Raw genomic sequence first — 25257 nt, 5'->3', positions numbered from 1 at the left:
ACTAAATCATAGTATTTAGGGATATAAGCTTAAGTAAAACAAAGAAAAGCAAGAAATAAAAATATGAATTGTGTTCACCTTTAAGGGCAAAGAGATGGGATAGTGACTTAGAGGAATCATAAAGGAGGCTTCTGGGGAGTTGACAATGATTTGTTTCTTGACATGGGTAGTGGTTAAATGGGATATTCACTTCAATAAGTCACTGAGCCATATCTTATCGTTCTGTTCACTTTTCTATATGTTTATTTCAAATTTTTTTAAAAGGTTAACAGATTCAATTATATATAAGATACATTAGAGAGGACGAAAATGAAAATAGGTACAGTGATACCTTTTATTTGGGGATAAACAAATATGCCAACGAACAAAAATTTAAATAAAAATGACAAGGGAAAAAATGTCAACATTGGAAAGAAATTTTTAATAGAAAGAAGAGCTACCATTTACTGAACCCTTAATATTTCCATTCTGATAGATGAAAAAAGTGAGGCTTATAGACATAATGTAATCAAAATTAGATAGTACATCAATAAAAAATTTTTAAATAAAACAAACAAAAACACACAAAAAAATTAGATAGTACATAACAGAACTACAATACAAGCCCAAGATTATTTCTCTGTAAAATCTACATTCTTTAATACTACTATGAGGCATAACATTACAAGAATCAAATTCCATATGCTATTAATCATATAGGTCCTTTTTCTTTCCTTACTGTAAGTTTTGAGCTTCCCCATCTTGGTGATAACAAAGCTCTAGTAGCCCTTCTAAGTACATGTTAAAAATCTCAGGAATAGGAAAAAATATTGTCTGATCCCCTTATAACTGCATAAATGCAGGCAGTATTCTGCATCACAAAGCTAGTTTTAACAAAATGACAAAATGAAAACTTCACTTAACTGTCAACAAACTCTCCTGATTAGTGTGAAAATATATGAAAATGTATAATCTCAGGCTAACTTCTGACATTAAATAGTCCTTGTTAGTGTTTTTTGTAAAGTAGTCTTAGGAAACTGACAGTTCAGAAATTGTTATTGTGTCTTCTGATGTGTTACTACAAGTTTGCATCTCTGATAACATCTCTTAGGTAATAATTTGTCATATCTGTTTTGTAAAGCATATATTCATGAGGTTTATTAAGGCTCATTTGTACTTTTCCATTCATATTAATAAAATAAATCCCATGACTCTTAAATTCTTTATGGAAAGTCCTTAGGCTTTGTTATTTTGTAATTAATAAAAGGTGTCATGTCTGAGATGACTAACTCAGGCATCTTTGCTGAGGGCTGAGGCAGGATACACACTATGAGCTATAACTCACCATGCATCTCAGTGGGGAAACTTCTATGAGGACTCTACATTCTACTTCTCTAAGCTGTGCTAAATATTGGTTAACTGCTTTTGCTGAAAATCTAAAGGCCAATACAAAATAAGACAACTACATATATAAAGATTTTGTTGTTTTTTTCCCTGAGGCTGCAGTCATTATTACTAAGAATAGATCCTTATAAGAGTGGAGTAGTACTTGTGCAAAAGTGAGAACTCTCCTAACAGTCAGTGTTATTTTAGAAATGCTAAAGCAAACTTTTGAGACTGAAATAAATGTATGGGCCTAAGCGTATTATCAGATTTGAACCTTAACTGATGAAAGTAAGAGTTTTCCTTCTTTGCTGATAACTCAGACTCAGGGCAAAGCGAGTTTTCCTGTGCTGCAAGCTAAGGTTCTAGGAGATAACACCATCTTCCTCATTAAGAGTGAGGGAATGACCCTAGAAAACAAACAGAATGGTTTGGTTCCCAGGAACTGATATAAACATGTTTTCTGGGCTTCCCTGGTGGCGCAGTGGTTGGGAGTCTGCCTGCCGGTGCGGGGGACACGGGTTCGAGCCCTGGTCTGGGAGGATCCCACATGCCGCGGAGCGACTGGGCCCGTGAGCCACAACTGCTGAGCCTGCGCGTCTGGAGCCTGTGCTCTGCAACAAGGGAGGCCGCGACAGTGAGAGGCCCGCGCACTGCGATGGGGAGTGGCCCCCGCTCGCCGCGACTGGAGAGGGCCCTCGCACAGGAACGAGGACCCAACACAGCCATAAATGAATAAATAATTTAAAAAAAAAAAAAAAAAAAAACATGTTTTCTTCTGAATGTGTGATTTACTATAATCAAGTGTGGGAGAAACAGGTACTCAATAAGGTCAGGCCTTACCTACCTTACCATAAAAAGAGTTTATGATTCACAGAACTTTTTGCTTTTCAAGAAGAGGATTGCCCTAAAATCCAGTAATTTTTTCACTATTTAAATGTAGGCGTTTTTGTTCCTGTATGAAAGCCCCTGGAAAATCAGAGATTCCCAAATAAGGGACCTTCAGCCTTACCAAAGCTGAAACAACATGGCTAAACAAGCTGCCTATTTCTCAAGAAAAGAAATGAGACATACAGAAACGACCAGGGTTTATAATTTACAATGATCCACTAAAGGAAACTACCCTGCTCTAGATCAATTTGTATGTGACTAGAAAAGTCTGAAATTTACAGGCCTTAAAGTTTCTCAAAATGCAAAAGGATGTCTATTTCAATTGTTTAAAGTGGCTGCTAAGTGTTTTCATATAAACTTCAGGCAGAGTGGTCAAAACTCCAAAAAAAAGGTCAGAAATCATGCCAACACTTATATTGCTTTAAATGTCACCAGTTCCTTAAGAAAAACTCCAAACTCTGAAAAAAATAAAGTACAGGGTCTGCAGACAACTTAATTACAAAAAGAATTGTAATTTAAGCTCTTACTTTGCACCAAAGTATTAACTATATTTAAAAAATTAGAATGAAGAAAGCAAAATCAAAAAATATTTTTTTATGAGGAAAAGATGCTAAATGAGAGTTACCCAATCAAGTTATAAAACCTTTGTTTAAAAAGTACATTATGTAGCCAGGACATGGAAGCAACCTAAGTGTCCATCATCGGATGAATGGCTAAAGAAGATGTGACACATACATACAATGGAATATTACTCAGCCATAAAAAGAAACGAAATGGAGGTATTTGTAGTGAGGTGGATGGAGTTAGAGTTTGTCATACAGAGTGAAATAAGTCAGAAAGAGAAAAACAAATACAGTATGCTAACACATATATACGGAATCTAAGGGGGAAAAAAAAAAGGTCATGAAGAACCTAGTGGCAAGACGGGAATAAAGACACAGACCTACTAGAGAATGGACTTGAGGATATGGGGAGGGGGAGGGGTAAGATGTGACAGGGTGAGAGAGTGGCATGGACATATATACACTACCAAATGTAAAATAGATAGCTAGTGGGAAGCAGCCGCATAGCACAGGGAGATCAGCTTGGTGCTTTGTGACCACCTAGAGGGGTGGGATACGGAGGGTGGGAGGGAGGGAGACGCAAGAGGGAAGAGATATGGGAACATATGTATATGTATAACTGATTCACTTTGTTATAAAGCAGAAACTAACACACCATTGTAAAGCAATTATACTCCAATAAAGATGTTAAAAAAAAAAAAAGTACATTATGTTATACTCTCAGGAAAAAAACAAACATATAGTATCCAAACAATTAATTATTAATTTAAACAGTATGACTAATTTTTAACTTTGGTTTAATGTTCTCAGTTGAGTTACAAGATAAAGTTATGCAAATTGACAACAGCTCACCAATTAGCAGTCACAAAAAGGCTGAAGAGAAAAATGAAACAGAATCCAAACCTTTTTCTTTAGTAAAGGATTACTTTTCAAGAGATAGCAATAAGTTAAAGCCTTTAACGAGGCTTCCATAATAGACTTTTAACAACAAGATTTAGTAAAATTAATTCAAGAAATACATTTTAATTCAGGTAATATTCCTGATTAAGGAAAACTGTTGATAAATTATTTTTTGAACTTTGGATTTCAAACTCAGTTATTTACCCTCTCTAAATTTATGACAGTTTAAAATTAAAATGTCAACACAGGATTTAAGTTCACTCAAAAGTCTGTTTTTTATTCTTTCTCCCAAAGGAAGCCAAACTGAATAAACCTTCCTTTCAAACAAGGTCAATCAGACTAACAGAATCAGGTAAGTGTTAATAATAGCTAAAATAAATAGCAGCACCAGTCACTAAGGGCTTACTAAGTATCAGGTGCTATTAATAAGAGCTTAAAAATCTATCTTAAAACCTCACAACAATCTTTTAAGGCAGATCACCATATTTATCATTCCCATTCTACGAATTAAAAAGTTGAGCCTCAGGTTCAGAATCCAAATGCAATTGTGACTGCAAAGGGTATATTCTTAACCTACCATGCTACACTGCCATTACATGTAGTATGTTCAACCTGTCAGAAACCAAGGAATTTGGGGACTAAAAATGACATTGATACAAATTAATTATTTCAAATAAGGAAACATGGAGTTCCAGATACTCAATAAATTTGAGTAAAGCCGTGTCCTCTCCAGTGTTATTTGTACACTGGAAACGATGAAACAAAGTTGTTTTGTTCAGTCTTTTTTCACCCTGTATTTTTATTTTATATACACACTTGAAATATTTCACAGTAGTTATTACTTAAGGTAATTCGGTTAATACAAGAATTCAGGCTTTGGTAAAGTTAGATTTAAGTTTTGCTTCACTATTTTTTAAAATGATGACCAGAATAGAAGATTATTTTAGGTTAAATTTTAAGACACAGGTGGTAAAATGTATTTCTCTCTGCTTCCACACATATTGTGCTTCACAGTAGCTGACATTCACAACATTCGCAAGAATTATCTTCTTTACAAAGGCAAAAAGAAATGTTCGTTCTTCACTTGCAATATACAGGGAAGTCAGACACACTGTAGTAGTGCCCTAGGCTAGGCTAACCATCATTTAAGTAACCAAAAACTTGAAAATTTCCCAGTACAAAATCCCTGGCTCAAGAGGTAGATGGCTAAATTTACCTAGTTAACTTAAATTCTTATTATTATTATTTTTTTGGCTGTGCCGTGCAGCTTGCGGGATCTTAGTTCCCCAACCAGGGATTGAACCCAGGCCACAGCACTGAAAGCACCGAGTCCTAACCGCTGATACAAATTCCAATTTTATTATAACAAAGACTTTTTAAAAAAAGATTTCTGTACTCGATTTTTTCAAAGTATAATCAAAAAAACAGGATTGTATATGCAAATCACTCATAACCTGCCTTTTCTGGACATAAAAATTCATTTTATTAAAATACTAGACTTTGATCCCAATATTAAAACCAATTCCAAACAATACTTACATTAGATACAACTGTAATAAATGCATGTGCTATAAGAAATGGCAAAGTTTCAGGAGTTCCATATTCAAAGCAGTCCTTCATGAGAGAAAGGCCATTTTTCCCACAAAACAGACATACATAACGAAGCAAATGCAATGGTACTTCTACATCCTGAAGAAAAAAGAAAATCTATTATTTTAAAACTTATCAGGAACAATTTTTATTTTATTACCAGTACTGGAAAGATACTGGTCAGACATAAACTCAAAAAGACTTACATGAACAAAAAAGTAAAATTTTCCATAAACCTAAGAATGAAAAGAGATAAACACTTACATTCATATCACAGAATGCCCCTAATATGTTGCTTTCTTGGGTTGATATATCCTGATTTAAAAAAAAAAAAAGAAAAAAAGGTAAATACAATTACATCACACTACTACATGACAATCTTTAAAAACTACGATTTTTTAAAGATTGATTTTATAAAAACTCACCAATTGTACAATTGCTTCTCATCATGAACAGCAGTATTCCTAATTGAAGCTAATATGATTCAGTTCTAAAGTATATTTTAACTCTTCTCCAAAGAAATCTTTCTATACTATGTGCTACAAATTATTTTGCCTTCTTAAACAAAAACCTTTCCTTAAATAATTGGGGTAATTTTTGACTTAGTTAAGTGGTTTTGAAACTGTACTCGGGAATTCGCTAGAGGTACTCAAAAGTTCCACAATGTGCTTTCCATACATAAGATTTAAACTACCTAAAAGCATACTCATCCACTGTTGGTGTGAATATAAGCTGGTATGACCTTGTTGGAGGATAATTTGGCAGTTACCTATCAACATTTAAAATGTACCTTCCCTTTGACCCAGCAATTCAACCTCTGGTTATTTATCCTGAACAACTAGTAAAAGTAGTGCTGGAAAATGTATGTATAATGATGCTCACTGAAACTATTTATAACATCTCAAAATTAGAAACAACTTCAATATCCATCAATAGGCTGGTTAAATAAATGGTGACATAACCATCTAGGGTCTTATGCGGCCTTCAAAAATAATAAGGTGAAACGGCATGAGGGATTATCTTTTTGGGATGATGAAAATGTTCTCAAATTGAAATGTGGTAATGGTTGCACGGCTCCATAAATTTATGAAAATAATATATACTTTAAGCAAGTGATTTTTATGGTATGTAAAGTATACCTTTAAAATGCTGTTAAAAATAAGGGGCACCAAAAAAATAAATAAGGTGAATTCCATATGCACAGGCATATAAAGATAATATCCTGTATTTGTTAAAAATAGAATTTATGAAGATGATCTAATTTTCATAAATTTTTAAATGTCTGAAAGTATCTGAACTAATTTCGTAACAATTTTTTTTGACGAGAGAATGGAGAAAAAGGAAAGATTCAAGGCCTTTTAAACTCTATATTTTGTATAGTCTATTTTTTTTAGTCATACTGAAAGTGTTACTTTTATAATCAGAAAGTTAGATACTTTCAGCTGAAAAGTTAGCTGCCAAAGGAACCCATTCATTCTTTGCTGTTACCTGTTTTAAATAAAGTTTGACTGCTGAAATAAAGTTTGAAAACAACTGATTGAGAGCATACATAAAACTCTCAGAACATTTCAGAATAATCAAAAACTGTCCTAAGAGAGGTCAAAACACTTGTCAAATTAAGTGCACTAAACTTCCTTAAATGTATTCTCAAGCCTCTACTACCAGGGCCACAGTTAAAGTTTTAAGTTATTCTTAGCAAACCTTTTGTCTTCAAAAAATCCAGAATATAAGAACTCCTGCGGTATTACTAAATACGATTCATGGACCAGATGAACCATGCTGAAATATCAAACTGGAGTCAAGATTTCTAGTGCCTAACATGGACACAGCTAGAAATTCTCCTAACAGAATTCTATTCTGATGTGCAAAATGTTACTCATGGACTTGGTTATATCTATTTTAGCTACTCAGAAGATCTGTTTTACCATTTCATATTTCTACTCTGGATACATGAAGCCGCTACCCTAAGGTGTTATTACAATCTCATTTTAAGTAGTATGTAAAGAGTTAACATAGATCTGTTGGTAACAATACTAGGAGCAACACTAGGAAGTCTTGCTAAAAGCTGAATCTTCTCTCAAAAGCTCTCATTATAGAAGATCCCTGAAAAGGTGTTAAGAAACCTATCAAGAATTTTTTAAGTTTTTGTTTTTTCCCCCAAAACCTCACATTTATTACATAAGATGATGGCACTCTCTTTCTAGAGCTAAACAGAGGAATATGCCTATTACTTTAAAAGATACTTTAAAACAAAGAGAAATAAATGAGTAACTAGAAGGTAATTCTATACCTAATTAAGCAAATGCTGCTGTATGATCTAACCACAAAGAATTGAAGGCTAGAGGATTAGGAATAAAATATTTGCATAAAAAGAAGTCACTGATGTTGGAATTAGATAGTAGTGATGGTTACTTATTAAAGTGTATACTTTAAGAGTAAATTTAAAACATTTAATTTTTTTTTTAAAAAAAGGGTGAATTAAAAGTCAGTAGAAAGTGGCAAGAAAATAAATCAGCCTAGATTCAAAAACTTGGACAATATATGTATTTAATCTGCCAGAGCATATTATATCTACCTTTAACAGAAGGGCAATGATCTCTCTTCTCTCTACAATTTTTATACTCATCTCGCTCTAAGAAAAATACTTAACACTAGAGCAATACCTCATTTGATAGAATTACCTATATTATTCAGAATTAGGAAAAGAATGCCACTGGCCTCCACAAAACTTTTAATGTGAATTAATATTATTTATTTTAAATTACTACATCTTTAAAAATATTTTCAACTTCAATAGGAGGGAAAGAAGGATGGAGGGAGGAAGGGAGGAGGAGGAGAGGCTTCAAGTTCCCATCTTATTCACTATTGGCAAGGGATTACAATAGTTAGTGATTAGTCTGAAACATTTGAGAAACAATGCAGTAGAATTAAGACCTGAATTCTAGAACTCTCTCAGCAATATGCTATGCAAATGTGATCAAAACTTTTAAACTTTGTAAGTCAGTTTCCTCTTACATGAAATAAGGATACTGACTAAGTTTCTAAAGTCACAGGTGTCCTGAATCTTCTCCTAGAGTCTTGGTCAATTTGTGCCTCTTAAAAAAAATAAATAAAACCAAAAATAAAAGGCCTTATCAGGAAAGGATGCATATAACAGTATGAGGGGAAGACTGGATGGCCTACCTCCTTATAAAAAGGTGGAATTAAACATCTCTATAGTAAACTCTATAGCACTGCATAATAAATATTAAGTTTTCTTAAGATATCTGTGTGTATGTATATAGACACATACACATAATTTTATAATATATATGTATGCTACATCAAGGTTCTGATCAGAGACCCTTTGAAACAGCTGGCCCTTAACATATTTAATAACACGGCCAGAGGACAGAAACTAGAAATTTTAGAGTATTTATAACATCTCATTACTAAGATATTAGAAACTTGGGAAACAGCTATTATGAACAGAATATTAAAGAAGCACATATAAATTCTGTATAAGGAGATTAGAATTCTGTATAAGAATACAGAATTCTGTATAAGGAGACTCCTCCTTTATTATATCCAAAAGTGGTTTTTATTAGAATTTTACCTAAAGATTATGAAGCCACTGCTTTCAACCAAGTAGTCACATGGAATGATCCTCAAGAATAGTAATAATGGGGCATTTTATTCCACAAGGAGTGTGACTATGCCTACATTTGGAGATTATCATTTTTGAAAATCATTTTTAAAAAACTGATGAGGAAATTGATTTTGAGAGCAAAATGGCAGATTCAGTATTGCTGTAACTCTATCAAGAGATTTTTAACTGGAAAAAAAATATTTCTAAGACACTCTGCATGAATTTTACATATCTATGACCCTAACCAAACTATTTTTAGCATCTTCCAATTATCAGTTTAAGGCATTAAAAACACATTCGTGTGGTGTTCCTAAGATTAAATTTTGCAGCTTTGCACAAATGGATCCCCTTTTTGTTGAAAAAGGATTCCAAGATGACATTTTTTAGAATGATTAATAAACATCTGATGTCATATAAGAGATTTATTAAAAGGTTTCTACATGGGAAGATAATAGGCTAAGAATTCTAGAAGAAAGAGCACAGTCTGATTTAAAATATTCTTATGGAGAATTCTAATAGGGAAAATACCCACCTCCTGGGCTATGTTTTTAAATAGTCTCAATTCAATGTGAAAATATTTTCAGTAAAGGACAACTTTTTTTCCAGATGAAGAAGGAAGTTTAGAGAAGTCAGAATGGAGGTTATAGAAAAAATAAGCTGGAGAAAATAGCCTTAAAAAAACAAAAAGCATATGGTAGATTTGTTAATGGCCACAACTCTACCCATTCCTGGATGCACGAAAAACAGAATGTACTTAAGTTTAAAATGAAACTTTACCTCTCCTCCTATCCAGAGATGGAGTCTACTTCACACCCCTTTGATCTGAGCTGCCCTTGTGAATTGCTTCAACCAACACGGATGTGGTAAAGTTGATACTGTGTGGTTTCAAAGGCTGGACCTTTATAAGAGGCCTTACAGCTTTCCACTTTTGCCTTCCTGGATCAATGCTAAGACTACCATGTAAGGAAGATAGTCTACCCTAGTACAGAGGCCATGTAGAGAAAAATCCAAGGAGCCCTAAAGAGCAGCCAGCACTATCAGATGTGTGAATGAGACCATCTTGGAGTTTCAAACCCATCCAACTCCCAAAATAAATGCAAGTGCGTAAGTAATGCCATACAAAACCAGCAAAGAAATTGCCCAAGCAATACACAGAATCATGAGAAATAATTAATCACTGTTGTTTTAAGCCATTATTATAATACGTTATCACATAACTGTTTCAATTCCTGCTATCTGTAGAAATAATGCCATTATCTAAATACCTAAGATGGGTTACTGATCTCCTAGAAAGGCTTGTATAAATATCACTAGTGGAGGAGGGAAGGCGGGAAAGGGGGGGGGGAGGGAGGGAGGGAGGGGAAAAAATCACTAGTGAAATAAGTAAAGCATTTTGACATACAAAAGAAAATACTATTATTTAAAACTAGTAATTACAGATAATTTGTTAAGCATTTTTTCTTTACAAAAGAAATTCCAAATTCTGTTAACCTATGTTTCTAAGAATGAAATTCAAAACTCTACATGCTTCTTTTTCCTCAGTTACCACTTTTTGAAAGAGTCACAGTAAACAGAGCATAGATCTACATCAGCAAAATGTCTATCACTGACAGTTTAATTTTATGAGTTCAATTTATAAATCTTTCCTTAATAGAACTATGCTGAGCAAATGTTCAACACAAGTTGCTACAGAAATGGTCTGAAGAAATCTGAAATAATTTTTATAACGATAGTGATTTTTACAATTTTTTCCATCAATAATGACTGTCTTCATATTTATTCATACGTGAGAAATTACCAACATAACCATGACTTGGTATTACTTAAAATTCACAATACCTATTTTTACATACCTCTATAGTAGGATGAGTATTATGTTTGTAAGCAGTATATAAGGGAAACTGAATTTGAAAAATTTTTGCCACACATAGTAACAGTTTTTCCTTCTCATCTGTATTCCATAAACTAAAAGGATCAGAGCTCTTTGAAGATTCCTCCTCAGTCAAATTACAAATTCTTGTAGAGTTTGATTTTTTTTCTATTGATTTTTGTCTTTCTGTACTTCCTTCATTACACTCTCTTTCTACATTCAGTGGTTCTTCCGCTTGATTACTCTCATCTTGCCACGTGGAATCTATGTTAATAGTAGTACAATGTTTACAAAGCTGGTCCCGGAGCACTTGAACTTGGGCAATCACTAAGTTAATAAGTGCACACACTACTTGGTTAAAAATCTCCAAATGCTTATATTCTTTGAAGCAGCATAGACATTGCCTATAAGAGAAAAAAAATTTTTCAATAAATCAATGCTTCCTAGAGAGGCAACAATTATATCTTTCTAAAAAGTAATATAAAAAAACAAATACTAAAATATCTTTTGAATAATTTAATTTCCTCCTTCCTGGTAGAGTAGCACTATAATAACTTAAAAAGATAGCATCACACCAAAAACTGGTACTGGTAAAAAGTCACCATATTAGGTCGACAGCTATCATCTTCAGTTTTATGTATGTATTTATCTGTCCCTCTAGACAAAGAAGTATTTAAGAACAAGAATTATGGCTGTATCTTTGCTTCTCTAAGTACTAAGTACTCAATACATGTTTAATAAATATCAGGAAACTGGCTATAATAAAATACCTTATTAGTAAACCTAGCTCATTATTTTACATAAGGGATTTTGTTGTCAACTAATAAAAAGCTACATTTAAAAATAATTTGCTTGGGACTTCCCTGGCAGTCCAGTGGTTAAGACTCCACACTGCCACTGCAGGGGGCACGGGTTCAATCCCTGATTGGGGAACTAAGATCCTGCATGCCATACCACACGGTGCTGCTGATAATAATAATAATAATAATTTGCTTGAAGGCTACTTAGGAGGGACATTCCTATCCTATCTGACAGATCAAAAGTGTTTAAAGAACACACACACAACACACACACACACACACACACACACTCTCTCTCTCTCACTTCAGCTCCAGTAAAAAAACAAAAATAAATAAAAATAATAAGAATCAGTAATTATTACATACAAATCTAGTTCTCTTAGACATGTTCAGTTAGTAGCACAATGCCTGGCATATTGTGGATAATCAAAGGGGTCTGGTGAATCAATAAGTAAATAATACACAGTACCAGGTTACAATGTATCCAATAACAGATGACAAGCAACTATCACTTAAAATTTGCACCTAGTTATATTATCAAAACAAATCAAAACTCTTATTGTACCAAATAGATCACCAACTTCCTGTATGACCATGTAAGAATAACTTCATTTCTCCAGGTGTGGCAGATTTGAAGTATGGCCACAAATTCTTTAATACTACTCTTCCCTTTAAAAGGTGAAGCCCAATTTTCCTCCCCTTGAATGTGGACCGGACTTAATGACTAGCTTCCAATAAATAGATGTGGCAGAAATGACAGTGTATGACATCTGAGACTAGGTTATAAAAGACATTACCACTTCTGCCTTGCTCTCTTTTGGATCACTCACTCTGGGGGAAGCCAGCTATCATGAAAAACACTCAAGGAGGCCATGGCAAGGGCCACATGAGAAAAAACTGAGTCCTCCCACTAACAACCAGCACCAACTTGCCAAACATGGAAGTGAGTCAACTTGGAAATAGATCTTCCAGTCCCACGTAAGGTCATCCAAAGATGACCATAACCTGGCCAAATCTTGACTACAACCTTATAAGAAATCCAAGCCAGAACCAACCAACTAAACCACTCCCAAACTCCTACCCATAAAATGATTGATGATAAATGTTTATAATTGAGATAATAAACATATCTCTGGGGATAACAAATGTTTATTGTTGTTTTAAACATTACTTTTGGAGTACCTTGTTACACAGAAATGCATAAATGATACATCAGGACTATTTTCTCCATGGCAAAATGAAAGGGATTTTATCTCTAAGGCCTCCTCCAGTTTTAAATTCTATAATATCACAATTTCTACAAGAAGAAAAATAAACACATTACTCAGCATTTTTCTGATGAGTAGCTTCTTCCTTTAAGTTTAGGAAAAACCAAGTTCAAAGTGAAGGATCATACATTTGACTATCTTTAGTGAAAATGAAATCTGAGTTTCCCCTCAAAAAACAACCTTGAGGTCAGATTTTGGATTAGGAAAGCCAAAGAGCTAGTCAAATTTACTATAAAAGTGCACTGTCAGGGATGGATCTAGAGATTATCATACTAAGTGAAGTAAGTAAGAAAAAGACAAATATCATATGATAATCACTTATATGTGGAATCTAAAAAAATGATACAAATGAACTTATTTACAAAAGACTCACAGACTTCGAAAACAAATTTATGGTTACCAAAGGGGAAAGGTGGGGGGAGGGATAAATTAGGAGTTTGGGATTAACACATATATACAACTATATATAAAATAGATAGGGACTTCCCTAGTTGTCCAGTGGTTAAGAATCCATCTTCCAATGTAGGGGACACAGGTTTGATCACTGGTCAGGGAACTGAGATCCCACACACCTCAGGGCAACTAAGCCCACGCACCGCAGCTACTGAGCCTGCGAGCCACAGTTAGAGAAGCCCACGCACTGCAACGAAAGATCCGGCATGCTGCAACTAAGACCCAACACAGCCAAATAAATAAATAAATAAAATCTTAAAAAAAAAAAATCAACGAGGACCTACTGTATAGCACAGGGAACTCTACTCAATATTCTGTAACAACCTATATGGGAAAAGAATCTGAAAAAAGAAAGGATATGTGTATAAATTAATCACTTTGCTATACACCTGAAACTAACACAATATTGTAAATCAACTATCCTCCAAAATAAAAAAAAATTAAGTTAAAACATAATAACAAAATAAGATAAAATAAAATAAAATTTTAAAATAAAATAAAAATTTTTAAATAAAATAATAATTCACTGTCAGGAAATGGGTATTAAACTGCTTGATAACTGACTAGGAAACTAATCTTAAAAGACAAAAATGAGTGAATTCCCTGGTGGTCCAGTAGTTAGGACTCCATGCTCTCACTGCTGAGGGCCTGGGTTCCATCCCTAGTTGGGGAACAAAAATCCCACAAGCCATGCAGTACTGCCAAAGGCAAAAATGATAAATGAACAAAGTAACAGGTAAACTGGATCTAGGTCCTTACAGACCCAAACATACAACTTCAAGGAGAGTTGAGAATCTAAGTGAAGACGCACATACACACACACACACACACACACACACACACACACATCGTTAAAATAATTATATATTATGTAAATTACACATTTTATTGTATATTCAATTCTCAGAAGTCTAGGTATTTGAATTCTCAATATAGCATTTCTCTCTATATCCACACCCACAATGCAAGGAGGGGAAATAATTTTTTTAAAAAAAAAAACAACACTTTCAGTTAAGCCCAATCTGATTTTACAAACAAATTTATTTCTTTTCTGTTCTAAATCACACTACAAATAGACTAAAGGAAAAAAAGTCATAGAAGAGATAATAGAAGAAAAGATGACAGCAAGAAATTGTGGATGATAGAAAAGGGAGGAATAGTAAGTGACAGTGTGGAATAAACAAACTTGGAAGGGGTCACAGAAGAACATATCAGCAAAAAGATTCACCCCACAGAACACTGGAAAAGCACACTAAAGAGCTTCAGATACCTCTGAAGGCAGAAATGAAGCATAATAGAAAACAGGACTAAATGAAAGGTACTGTTAAAACCTGCAGGCTCCCATTCCAGATGGCAAGGATACTATTCCTATCTGACCCAGGGAAACAATAAGTTCTTCCTGTACATAAAATGAACAAGATAAATTCAGGAACATCAGATACTGAAGAAGGCAGAGATACAAGAAACTGAAAGTGAGAGAATTAAGTAAAATTATGACTGAATGGTGAACCTCCCCAAGTACCCTTACCTGCCCAACCACCAGATTAATGTACCTCAAGGGGAAAGACTTGGAAAATACGAACAATCTAAGAGAAAAGGCCATTTATCCTATAATAAAGTCTGCTCACCATTTTACCATCATACAGTATAGGCCAACATCTGAGATGCTCCATTCACACAGAACTTGCAATCCATTTTTCACTGGCCCTCTCTTAACCATGAAAGGATAGCCAAGGATAATAAGACTTTCAAGAAAAGCTGCATCACTAAAGGCAGATCAAAGCAAACAGTAAAAAGAAATTTAGAGGAAGAAGATAAAATGCAGGAAGAAAAAAGGTTTTAATTAATTTATATCCTCAGAGACATGAAAGATACTGGATTACTGAAACAAGAACAGAATACTATTAAAAAATGCATTCCAATTACAAAACAGAGCCCTTTAATGTGTACAAATATGCATTATATATAGTTTTTGCATATATATCATTCACAACTTTAAAACCAATTAAAATTACAGCAATTTGTAAAATTCAATAGAAGGTCCAGAGGTAAAACTGGAGAAATATCCCAGAAAGTAGAATAGACAAAGAAAGATAATGGGAAGAAAAAGAAAAACAAACCATCAATCAAAGAGGTACAGTATCTGACTAATAATATTTCCAAGAAGACAGCAGAAAATACAGAGGTGAAGAAAGTATGAAACAAAAAAAAATTTTTCAGAACTGAAAACCCACTAAAACACATACCATCATGAAATTTCTGAAGCCAAGGAGGGATAAAGATCCTAAAAGCTTTCAGGGAGAGTGAAAAGAGTGACAAGAAAAAGCTCAGGAATAAAAACAGCTCATACTTTCTCCTAAGTAATATTGGAAGATGAAATACAATGTGGGCTTCCCTGGTGGCGCAGTGGTTGAGAATCCGCCTGCCAATGCAGGGGACATGGGTTCGAGCCCTGGTCTGGGAAGATCCCACATGCCGCGGAGCAACTGGGCCCGTGAGCCACAACTACTGAGCCTGCGCGTCTGGAGCCTGTGCTCCGCAACAAGAGAGGCCGCGATAGTGAGAGGCCCGCGCACCACGATGAAGAGTGGCCCCCGCTTGCCACAACTAGAGGAAGCCCTCGCACAGAAACGAAGACCTAACACAGACAAATAAATAAATAAATAAATAACAATTAAAGGTGCTAATAATTAAAAAAAAAAAACAATGGAATAACACTTTCAAAATTCTGAGAGGAAATAATTTTCTATCTACAATTCTGTATCCAACAAAAGTTATCAATAAAAGTAATGGTAGAAGAGACATTCTTTTAGGCAGGAAAGGTCTAAAAACCATTTGTCTCCCATGTACCTTTTCTCAGAAAAGATGTCATCCTAACAAAACAAAGAAGTAAACCAATAAAGATGGCAGAGAATCCAGTCAACTGGAGATCCAATATAATAGAAAAGCAAAAGAATTTCAAGGATGATCTGAAGAGAATATAGCTGTTTCAGTAACACTACTGAGAAATCAATACAGATTGGAGTAGGAAGATAAAAGCCAAAGGAGATGGAGGGAAGGTAAGAAAATAACAGATCACCTAATGATGTATAAAAATGTAAAAACTAGTACTAAGAAGGGCTGGAGAGTTTGGGAAAAATTAGTGATCCACACCTAGAAAATTAATCAAATGAAGAACAAGACATTAAACTCTATGACTCTATGAAACAAAGAATGAAAACAAAAGAAAAACAATTTATATCTTATAAAATATAAAATGAACCACAGAACCTTTTTTGGCTAATAACTGAGCAATTATTTTTGTTCTTAGAACTACCTCAAGAACTGATGTAACTATATTGAGAGGACGGGGAAGGGTAAATGGGTGAAATCTTTATATATCACAAAAGGAAGTTCACAGATTATACCTAAAATTGACAGATAAAGCAACAGCAATATAATATTATTATTTCAGAACATAAAAGTTAATATCAAAACCAACATCTCAAAAAAGTTGAAAACAGAAATGGGGCTGAGGAGATAGGGGACAATGGACTTTTTATATTATAGGCCCTTTCCTACCATTTTATTTTTTAAACTCTGTACATACTGTATTTGTACACCAATATCATACATTACCTTTCACTATCTGAGCTTATCCTATTTTCTTCTCAGTCCTTCCCGTTATTACCCGCCTGATAAGACTTTATTACCTAAGTAGAGTTACATGCTGCCTATATGAGTGGAATACGCTTACATTTAAGAACACACAATGAGGGGCTTCCCTGGTGGTGCAGTGGTTAAGAATCCACCTGCCAGTGCAGGGGACACAGGTTCAAGCCCTGGTCCGGGAAGATCCCACATGCCGCGGAGCAACTAAGCCCGTGCGTCACCACTACTGAGCCTGCGCTCTAGAGCCCGTGAGCCACAACTACTGTGCCTGTGTGCCACAACTACTGAGCCTGCGCTCTAGAGCCCACAAGCCACAACTACTGAGCCTGTGCTCTAGAGCCTGTGAGCGACAACTACTGAAGCCCATGCACCTAGAGCCCGTGCTCTGCAACAGGAGAAGCCACCGCAATGAGAAGCCTGCGCACCACAGCAAAGAGTAGCCCCCGCTCTCCACAACTAGAGAGAAGCCCGTGCGCAGCAACGAAGACCCAACGCAGCCAAAAATAAATAAAATTAAATTAATTTATTAAAAAAAAAAAAAAAAAAGGGCTTCCCTGGTGGTGCAGTGGTTGAGAATCCGCCTGCCAATGCAGGGGACATGGGTTCGAGCCCTGGTCTGGGAAGATCCCACATGCTGCGGAGCAACTGGGCCCGTGAGCCACAACTACTGAGCCTGCGCGTCAGGAGCCTGTGCTCCGCAACAAGAGAGGCCGCGATAGTGAGAGGCCCGCGCACCACGATGAAGAGTGGCCCCCGCTTGCCACAACTAGAGAAAGCCCTCACACAGAAACGAAGACCCAACACAGCCAAAAATAAATAAATAAATAAACTTAAAAACAAAAAACAAAAAAACAAACAAAAAAAGAACACACAATGATAAAAATTTCTAAATGACTAACAAAATATGTAGCTTCAATTAATTAAAATACTAACATTCATGAGGAAGCTACATGTCAAAATTAAATTATTTTAACCTGGATTCCATAATTCCATCTAACAAATCTGCCAATGGAGCTAACATTTTCCTGGCCTGGTACTGCTGAACACATGAAAGGACAGTTCATCTACAGTATCCAAACTTCATGAAAGTTTTTTTATTTATGAGCTAATTTCTGAAAAACACTACTTTGAATAGTGGTCAATATCAACATCCCACTGGTCAAATTTCTTAATTCCAAAATAAAAAGTAGACCCTTAAAGAGTGGAGAACGTACATTAACCTGTTCAAAAGCAATAGTGTCTAAAACTGTTACAAAAAATAAAGTTTAACAAAACAATAAAAATAAGCAATAGCCTCAAACTTTAAGTACAAATGACAGGTGTGAAAGGTGTAATTTTTAGCCTGAAAATACAAAGATCTGACAGAACCTCCGCCTAGCTAGCACCCAGAATTATTTCAGGGGAGAAATCCTGAAATAAAGGTAAAAAGTAGACAGGTAGAAGACAACGAGGAACCTTGAATGCCTACTAAGGCATCTGCAAGATATAAAACATAAGCCTGTTTTGTAATAGGCTTTAAACAAGTCAAACAAAAACCAGCAACAATTCCAACAAGAAGGATTTTGCCTTGTGGTATCAATGCCTTCATCATACATGACATTCCTTTCAGAGCCATGTATGCTCTTTTCCTAATTTATTCTCCTAATGTTCTCTCTCCATTCTCTGAATTCATTTTCCTCCCATTTCATTCCAATTTTCCATTCCAATATTAATAAAATAAAATAATGATTATCTGTTAAAGTGACATAGATAACTCCCTGAATCTTACGAACAAAGAAGTGGCAGCTATATTACTGTGATGCAGCAATTATTAATGAAAATGATGACATAATATTTGATGACATATACTGATCATAGTTCACATGAAAAAAAATCAGATTATAAAGCATACAAGTTATATAATCTCATTTTTATAAAATTTTAAACTGTACTGTTCCCAATCTCATACCAAGGTTATACCAAAAAAAAGTTACCAGTTGTTACTCTGGGTGATGGCATATTTTTTTTTTAAAACTTTGATTTTCTGTATTTTCTAAAAGACTTTCACAATGAGTATATCATTTAAATAGAATGAAAATTATAAAATATTAAAGCCTTTGAAATTTCTATAAATATTAAATTCTTAACAGTGTTTTTTAAGTGAACATTCTCCTTCAGCTATATTCTGTTCAACCAACATATTAGAAAAAATGATTCTCGATTATTGATATCTTTTGAAAGTTATCACTTTTCTCCCAGAAAACCTACAAAGAACATTTTGTATGAGATGTCATGGATCCGATCCATTCGTGCACTAAGGTACATTTATGGACCTTCCATGGTCATGGGCCACCAAGTTAAGAATTTCTTTTGTAAACTAACTGTGCTTTATTAGTAGCTTTTTATCCCCTACAAGAACCACAATCTTAATCTGGGCAACAGTATTTTTTGATGCCCTAGAGAGAAACAGGATAGGGGGAGGGCAGAGCAAGGAAACAGGCAAAAAATTTTTACTCTAAAGCACTGCAATCCAACTGTATATTTTATTGTCACTTCTCTCTTCTATCAGCATGAACAATTAAGAGTGTAACATTCTACCTTCTGGTACTTTTTACTATCAGCTAAAAACTGTTAATACTTACTAACATGTGAATAGAATTATAAATATTACACACTATTTTCCAATTTGACTTTTCATGCCTTAGTTTATGTACCCTTCAATATATATTTCATTTTCTAAAATAAGTTTCAACAATTTTAATTAAAATAGGTATTTATTAAGTTCTTTTGTCAGATACCATGTTAAGTATTTTGTTTCTTCACAACCTCTTGAAGATAGTAGTAGCTTTATTATTACTCATTTCACAAATGAGGAAGTAAGAGTAAGTTAACTAATTTGTCATAATCACCTAGTACACAGGTGATGAAGCAGGACTGGAAGCCACATCTATCTGGCTCCAAGGCCATACTCTTAATCACTATATTCTGGAACAGCATGATATAAAAGGCAGAGAGTCTCTACATCTTTTGATATTCTAATGAAACCTACAAATTACTGCCTAAAATTGTACATATCAAAATTTCACTTATGGGCTTCTCTGGTGGCTCAGTGGTTAAGAATCCGCCTGCCAATGCAGGGGACATGGGTTCAAGCCCTGGTCTGGGAAGATCCTACATGCCGCCAAGCAACTAAGCCCATGCACCACAACTACTGAGCCTGTGCTCTAGAACCCACGAGCCACAACTACTGAGCCCGCATGCCTAGAGCCCATGCTCCGCAACAAGAGAAGCCACCGCGATGAGAAGCCTGTGCACGGCAACGAAAAGTAGCCCCCACTCGCCACAACTAGAGAAAACCCGCGTGTAGCAACGAAGACCCAAAGGAGCCAAAAATAAATAAATAAAAAATAAAATAAAATACAACTGGGAATTCTCCGGCGGTCCAGTGGTTAGGACTCCATGCTTTCACTGCAGGGGGCACGGGTTCCTACCCTGGTCAAGGAACTAAGATCCCACAAGCTGTGTGGCACGGCCAAAAACAAAAAATAAAAATATGAAACAAAATACAACTGACAAAGTTACTCTTCAAAATACATAAAGATGCATACCTCTGTGTCCAGGAATTGATATAAGCAAATATTTTGAGAGTATGTTCCTTTCTGAGCTGCAGTCCATCACCACCTTCTATATCGGATACTGAAAGAAAATAGAAAAAGTACCTTTTAAATTATGAATAAATAATGCCAAACCAATATTAAAGCCAATAGGGACTTCCCTGGTGGTCCAATGGTTAAGACTCCACGCTTCCACTGCAGGAGGCATGGGTTCAATCCCCAGCCGGGGAACTAAGATCCCCATGTGCCACACGGCACAGCCAAAACAAAAACAAAAAAAGCCAACACTTAAAAAAAAAAGCTAGATTTACAAATACAAATATTTCCAATAATTTTTTTTTTTTTGCTTTCACTAAAGAAAATAAATCTTGGTTAATTATTGACCAATTTGATGCTAACTTTGTCTCAGAGAGACTCAGGAATTAGAAACACTGAGTACTTCTAAAAGAAGGAATACAAGTGGGGCTAAAAAATATTAAAGTCTTATTAAGAAGCAGTTAGACAAACCCTCATCCCCCTTCCCTGCCCCCCTCACCTCCCCCAACACACACACACACACACACACACACACACGACCTCTAAAAGACTATGTTTCCTCTCTGGAGATGTTGAACCAGAGAGAGCTGGGTTTTGCACAATCAGGTAGCTGAAAGCCAGGAGGTATCATACTGAAAACATTTACTCTCTCTGTACAGGCATTTCCTACTGTGTCACGTAAGCACTGCTGAGAAGCCTCATGTGATATAAAATCTTGCAATAAAGAAAATGAGACTAACAATAAAACATTAGAAGCAGACTACTCAAAACCTATGAAACTTTATAACCAGAACACTGACAAAACCAGTAACTAGTCTGATTTAAAATTTAAAAAAATACTAGCACAGTTAAATCTCTATTGGTATCTGCACTAACCATTGTCAATCAATCTTCTGCAACTTTAAACCATAAGGTTCATGCTTCATCTTTTGATATGAAGGTGCCTGAGGGCATTCAATTCTAATAAAGGTCATTTCCAAAAAAAAATTAAAGATCAAATATAACCATTCTCATGGCTCCATCATTTTAATGACTTGGCACCTACTTCCTTCTCCACCCAGCTCTACAAAGCAGAAAACACAGGGGTCCTTGAAGGCAATAAACCAATCACTGTATGCACAAGAAGGCATTTTTGAGGAATGTCAGCTTTGTTACTGTTTTCTCATATACCAGTAGGGTCTTCTCTTTAATCACAAGAAAGCTTGCATGATCACTATAAAACATTAATGTGATGGGGGAAATCCCATATGAACCATTAAGATGTTCCATCATATTAATATCATCCCTCTATTTACCAACTGCGTACAGCTTAATTTTCGTTTTAAAAAAAAACTCACCTTGTTCTAGATCAGACTATATATTCAATGTTGAGACTTACGGCACTCTTCCCCTACTCAGCTCCAGAAATGCTTGAAGTCCAAGTAGGAGGTTGGAAGATTTCTCTCTGATAATACTGACTAGACCAAGGCGGGTAAAAAAATTCTCTTGGCAGAGAAGGAAAAATCACAGGGCAAGAGTATATGCCAAACAAATGGGTAACAAGGTAAACAGCACCTGAGGCGGCCCTGGAAGCCAAAGACACTAATGCCCATCAGGGAGAAGATCCCAACAACAAAACCTAGCAACCATGACAGAGTAAGACGTAGTGGGGGATAAGATAAGGTAACTACTAAAAGCAAGCTCTTGGTTTGTGTGATTTCATCAACAAGAAGAGAACACAGTGCACAGTAACAGTTTTCCTTCCCCGGCCTGAAAACACAGGGAACAGAGTGGTTGCAAGGATCATATCCTTCTCTAACACAAAACGCAAATGGCACACATTCTGGGAAACGCATATGTGAGGTGAGAAACACGTACCCCACCTGAGGCCCACCTGGCAACCTAACTGCTCACCAACATAAGCTTACTATGTCATTATATCTACCCCATAACCAGAAAGGGAAGGGAAGTACATCTTATCAGAGCCAGACAAAATAGACCTCTCCAGACAGACAGCAAACATCATACTCAATAGTGAAAGACTGAAAGCTTCTCCTCTATGATCAGGATCAAGACAAAGTAGCTGCTTTCACAACTTCTATTCAACACAGTATTGGAAGTTCTAGTCAGACCAATTAGGCAAGAAGAAGAAATTGCAAAGGAAGTACTAAAATTACCTCTATTCATGGGTGGCATGATTTTATATGTAGGAAATGCTATAGTCCACACAAACACACACACACAACTGTTAGAATAAATGATTTCAGTAAAGTGACAGGACACAAAGTCAACGCACAAAAATCCACCGCATTTCTATATACTAACAATGAACAATCTGAAAAGGAAATTAAGAACACAAGTATCAAAAAGAATAAAAAACTTAGGAATAAACTAAACCAGGGAGGCGAAAGACTTGAACACTGACAACTACAAAAAGTTGCTGAAAGATATCAGGTACAAATAAATAGGAAAAAATCTCATATTCATTGAACATTTAACATCGTTAAATGTCAATAATGTCCGAACTGATCTATAGAGTCAATACAATCCCTACCAAAATCCCAACGTTTTTGCAGAAATGGGAAATTCTACCCTTAAACTTGTATGGAATTTCAAGGGACCCCAAATAACCAAAACAATCTTGAAAAACAAGAACAAAGTTGGAAGACTCGGGCTTCACTGGTGGCGCAGTGGTTGAGAATCTGCCTGCCAATGCAGGGTACACGGGTTCAAGCCCTGGTCTGGGAGGATCCCACATGCCACGGAGCAACTAGGCCCGTGAGCCACAATTGCTGAGCCTGCGCGTCTGGAGCCTGTGCTCCGCAACGGGAGAGGCCGCGATAGTGAGAGGCCCGCGCACCGCGATGAAGAGTGGCCCCCGCTTGCCACAACTAGAGAAAGCCCTCGCACAGAAACGAAGACCCAACACAGCCAAAAATAAATAAATAAAGTAAACAATGTGTTAAAAAAAAAAAAATTCTTTAAAAAAAAAAAAAAGTTGGAAGACTCAAATTTCATGATTTCAAAACTAAGTATACAAACAAAAACCACAATGAGATATCACTTCACACCCCTTAGGATGGCTACTGTTAAAAAAAATCATAAAATAACAAGTATAGATGAGGATATGTAGAAAGTGAAACCCTTGAGCACTGTTGGTGGGAATAATAATTGGTGCAATTACTATTGAAAAGAATACAGCAGTTCCTCAAAAAATTTTAAAACGAATTACCATATGATTCAGCAATCCCACTTTTGGGTATATATATGAAAAAAGAATTGAAAGCAGAACCTCAAAGAGATATCTGTACACCTATGTTCACAGCAGCATTATTCACAATCGGCAAGAGACATAAGTAACCCAAATGTAACACAGAGAGATGAATAAACAAAAAGTGGTGTATACATACAGAGGAATGTTATTCAACCTTAAAAAGGAAGGAAATCCCATCACATGCTACAAAATGAATGAACCTTGAGAACATCATGTTAAGTAAATAAGCCACAAAAAGTAAGTCACAAAAAGACAAAATACTGTATGATTCTACTTAAATGAGATATCTTGAGTAATCAAATCCATAGAAATAAAGTAGAATGGTGGTTGTCAGGGGGAGAGAGAAATGAGGAGTTGTTTAATGGGTAAAGAGTTTTAGTTTTCAAGATGAAAAAGTTCTGAAGATCTGTTGCATAACAATGTAAATATTCTTTTTGTAAAATATTTATTTATTTTGGCTGCGCTGGGTCTTAGTTGCAGCACGCGGGATCTTCGTTGTGGCATGCATGCAGGATCTAGTTGCCCGACCAGGGATCAAACCCGCACCCCCTGCATTGGGAGCACAGAGTCCTACCTACTGGACCACCAGGGAAGTCCCAACAATGTGAATATTCTTAACACTACTGAATTGTACACTTAAAGATGGTTAAGATGAGATAAATGAGGTCCTACTGTACAGTAGAGGGAACTGTATTCAGTATCTTGTAATAACCTATACTGAAAAAGAATATGAAAAAGAATATATATGTATAACTGAATCACTCTGTGTACACCAGGAACTAACACAACACTGTAAATGAACTATACTTCAGTAATTTTAAAAGATGGTGAAGATGAGAAAATTTGTTGTTTTTTACAATTTTAAGAATGTTCAATTAATTTAAAAAAAGGGAGATAGAGTAGCCCACACTGCAGTTTAAAAGAAGCCACTGATCTTTACAAATCAAAAATCCATTAAAGTCCACAGTATAATATTTATAAACAAATAAAGGAAGAAGGGAGGAAGGCAAGTTCAAGAAATCTTTCCACCTATTTCCTATAGAAGAGGAACTGTAATTCCAACTCTAAAGGGCCAACCACCTGGACTGGGAAAAGAGCAAGGTGGAGGAATTGTCACATAGATCTAAAGAATACCAAATACAGCCCAAGAGAAGATATCAAAGTGGAAATGGAAACATTAAGGCTGGGTAATACCTGGGTGCCAGAGATGCCATCCCCCAAAAGCAAGAAAAGGAAATTCAATAACTGAAAGAAATGTACCCAACTGACACAATGTGTGAGGTAGAAGGGTGGAAATAGGGTGAAAAGTAAATGGTTCTTGTCACTTAAATTTAAAAAGAAGAAAATGCTCATAAAAACTTCAAGATCAGAAATGAACAGTATGATAGTATGATGGCAA

General features: G+C 35.5%; 1 protein-coding gene across 10 annotated transcripts in view; it reads right to left on the bottom strand.

The window, feature by feature from the left end:
* Positions 1-25257, bottom strand: part of USP34 (ubiquitin specific peptidase 34) — a 236543-nt gene that overhangs the window by 174785 nt on the left and 36501 nt on the right. For all 10 annotated transcript variants that reach the window (XM_082357914.1, XM_082357916.1, XM_082357917.1 and 7 more), the window contains exons 2-5: positions 20564-20651; positions 10788-11208; positions 5571-5621; positions 5256-5405 (exon numbers count right to left, since the gene is read on the bottom strand). In XM_082357914.1, coding sequence (XP_082214040.1) covers positions 5256-5405; positions 5571-5621; positions 10788-11208; positions 20564-20651 — 710 coding nt within the window. The remainder of the gene's footprint in view (positions 1-5255; positions 5406-5570; positions 5622-10787; positions 11209-20563; positions 20652-25257) is intronic.

Source organism: Balaenoptera borealis, assembly GCF_965194805.1.
Source record: "Balaenoptera borealis genome assembly, chromosome: 15".
NCBI classification, from domain to species: domain Eukaryota; kingdom Metazoa; phylum Chordata; class Mammalia; order Artiodactyla; family Balaenopteridae; genus Balaenoptera; species Balaenoptera borealis.
Note: the sequence above shows the minus strand (reverse complement) of the source record. Positions and strands in the feature narration are given on the sequence as shown.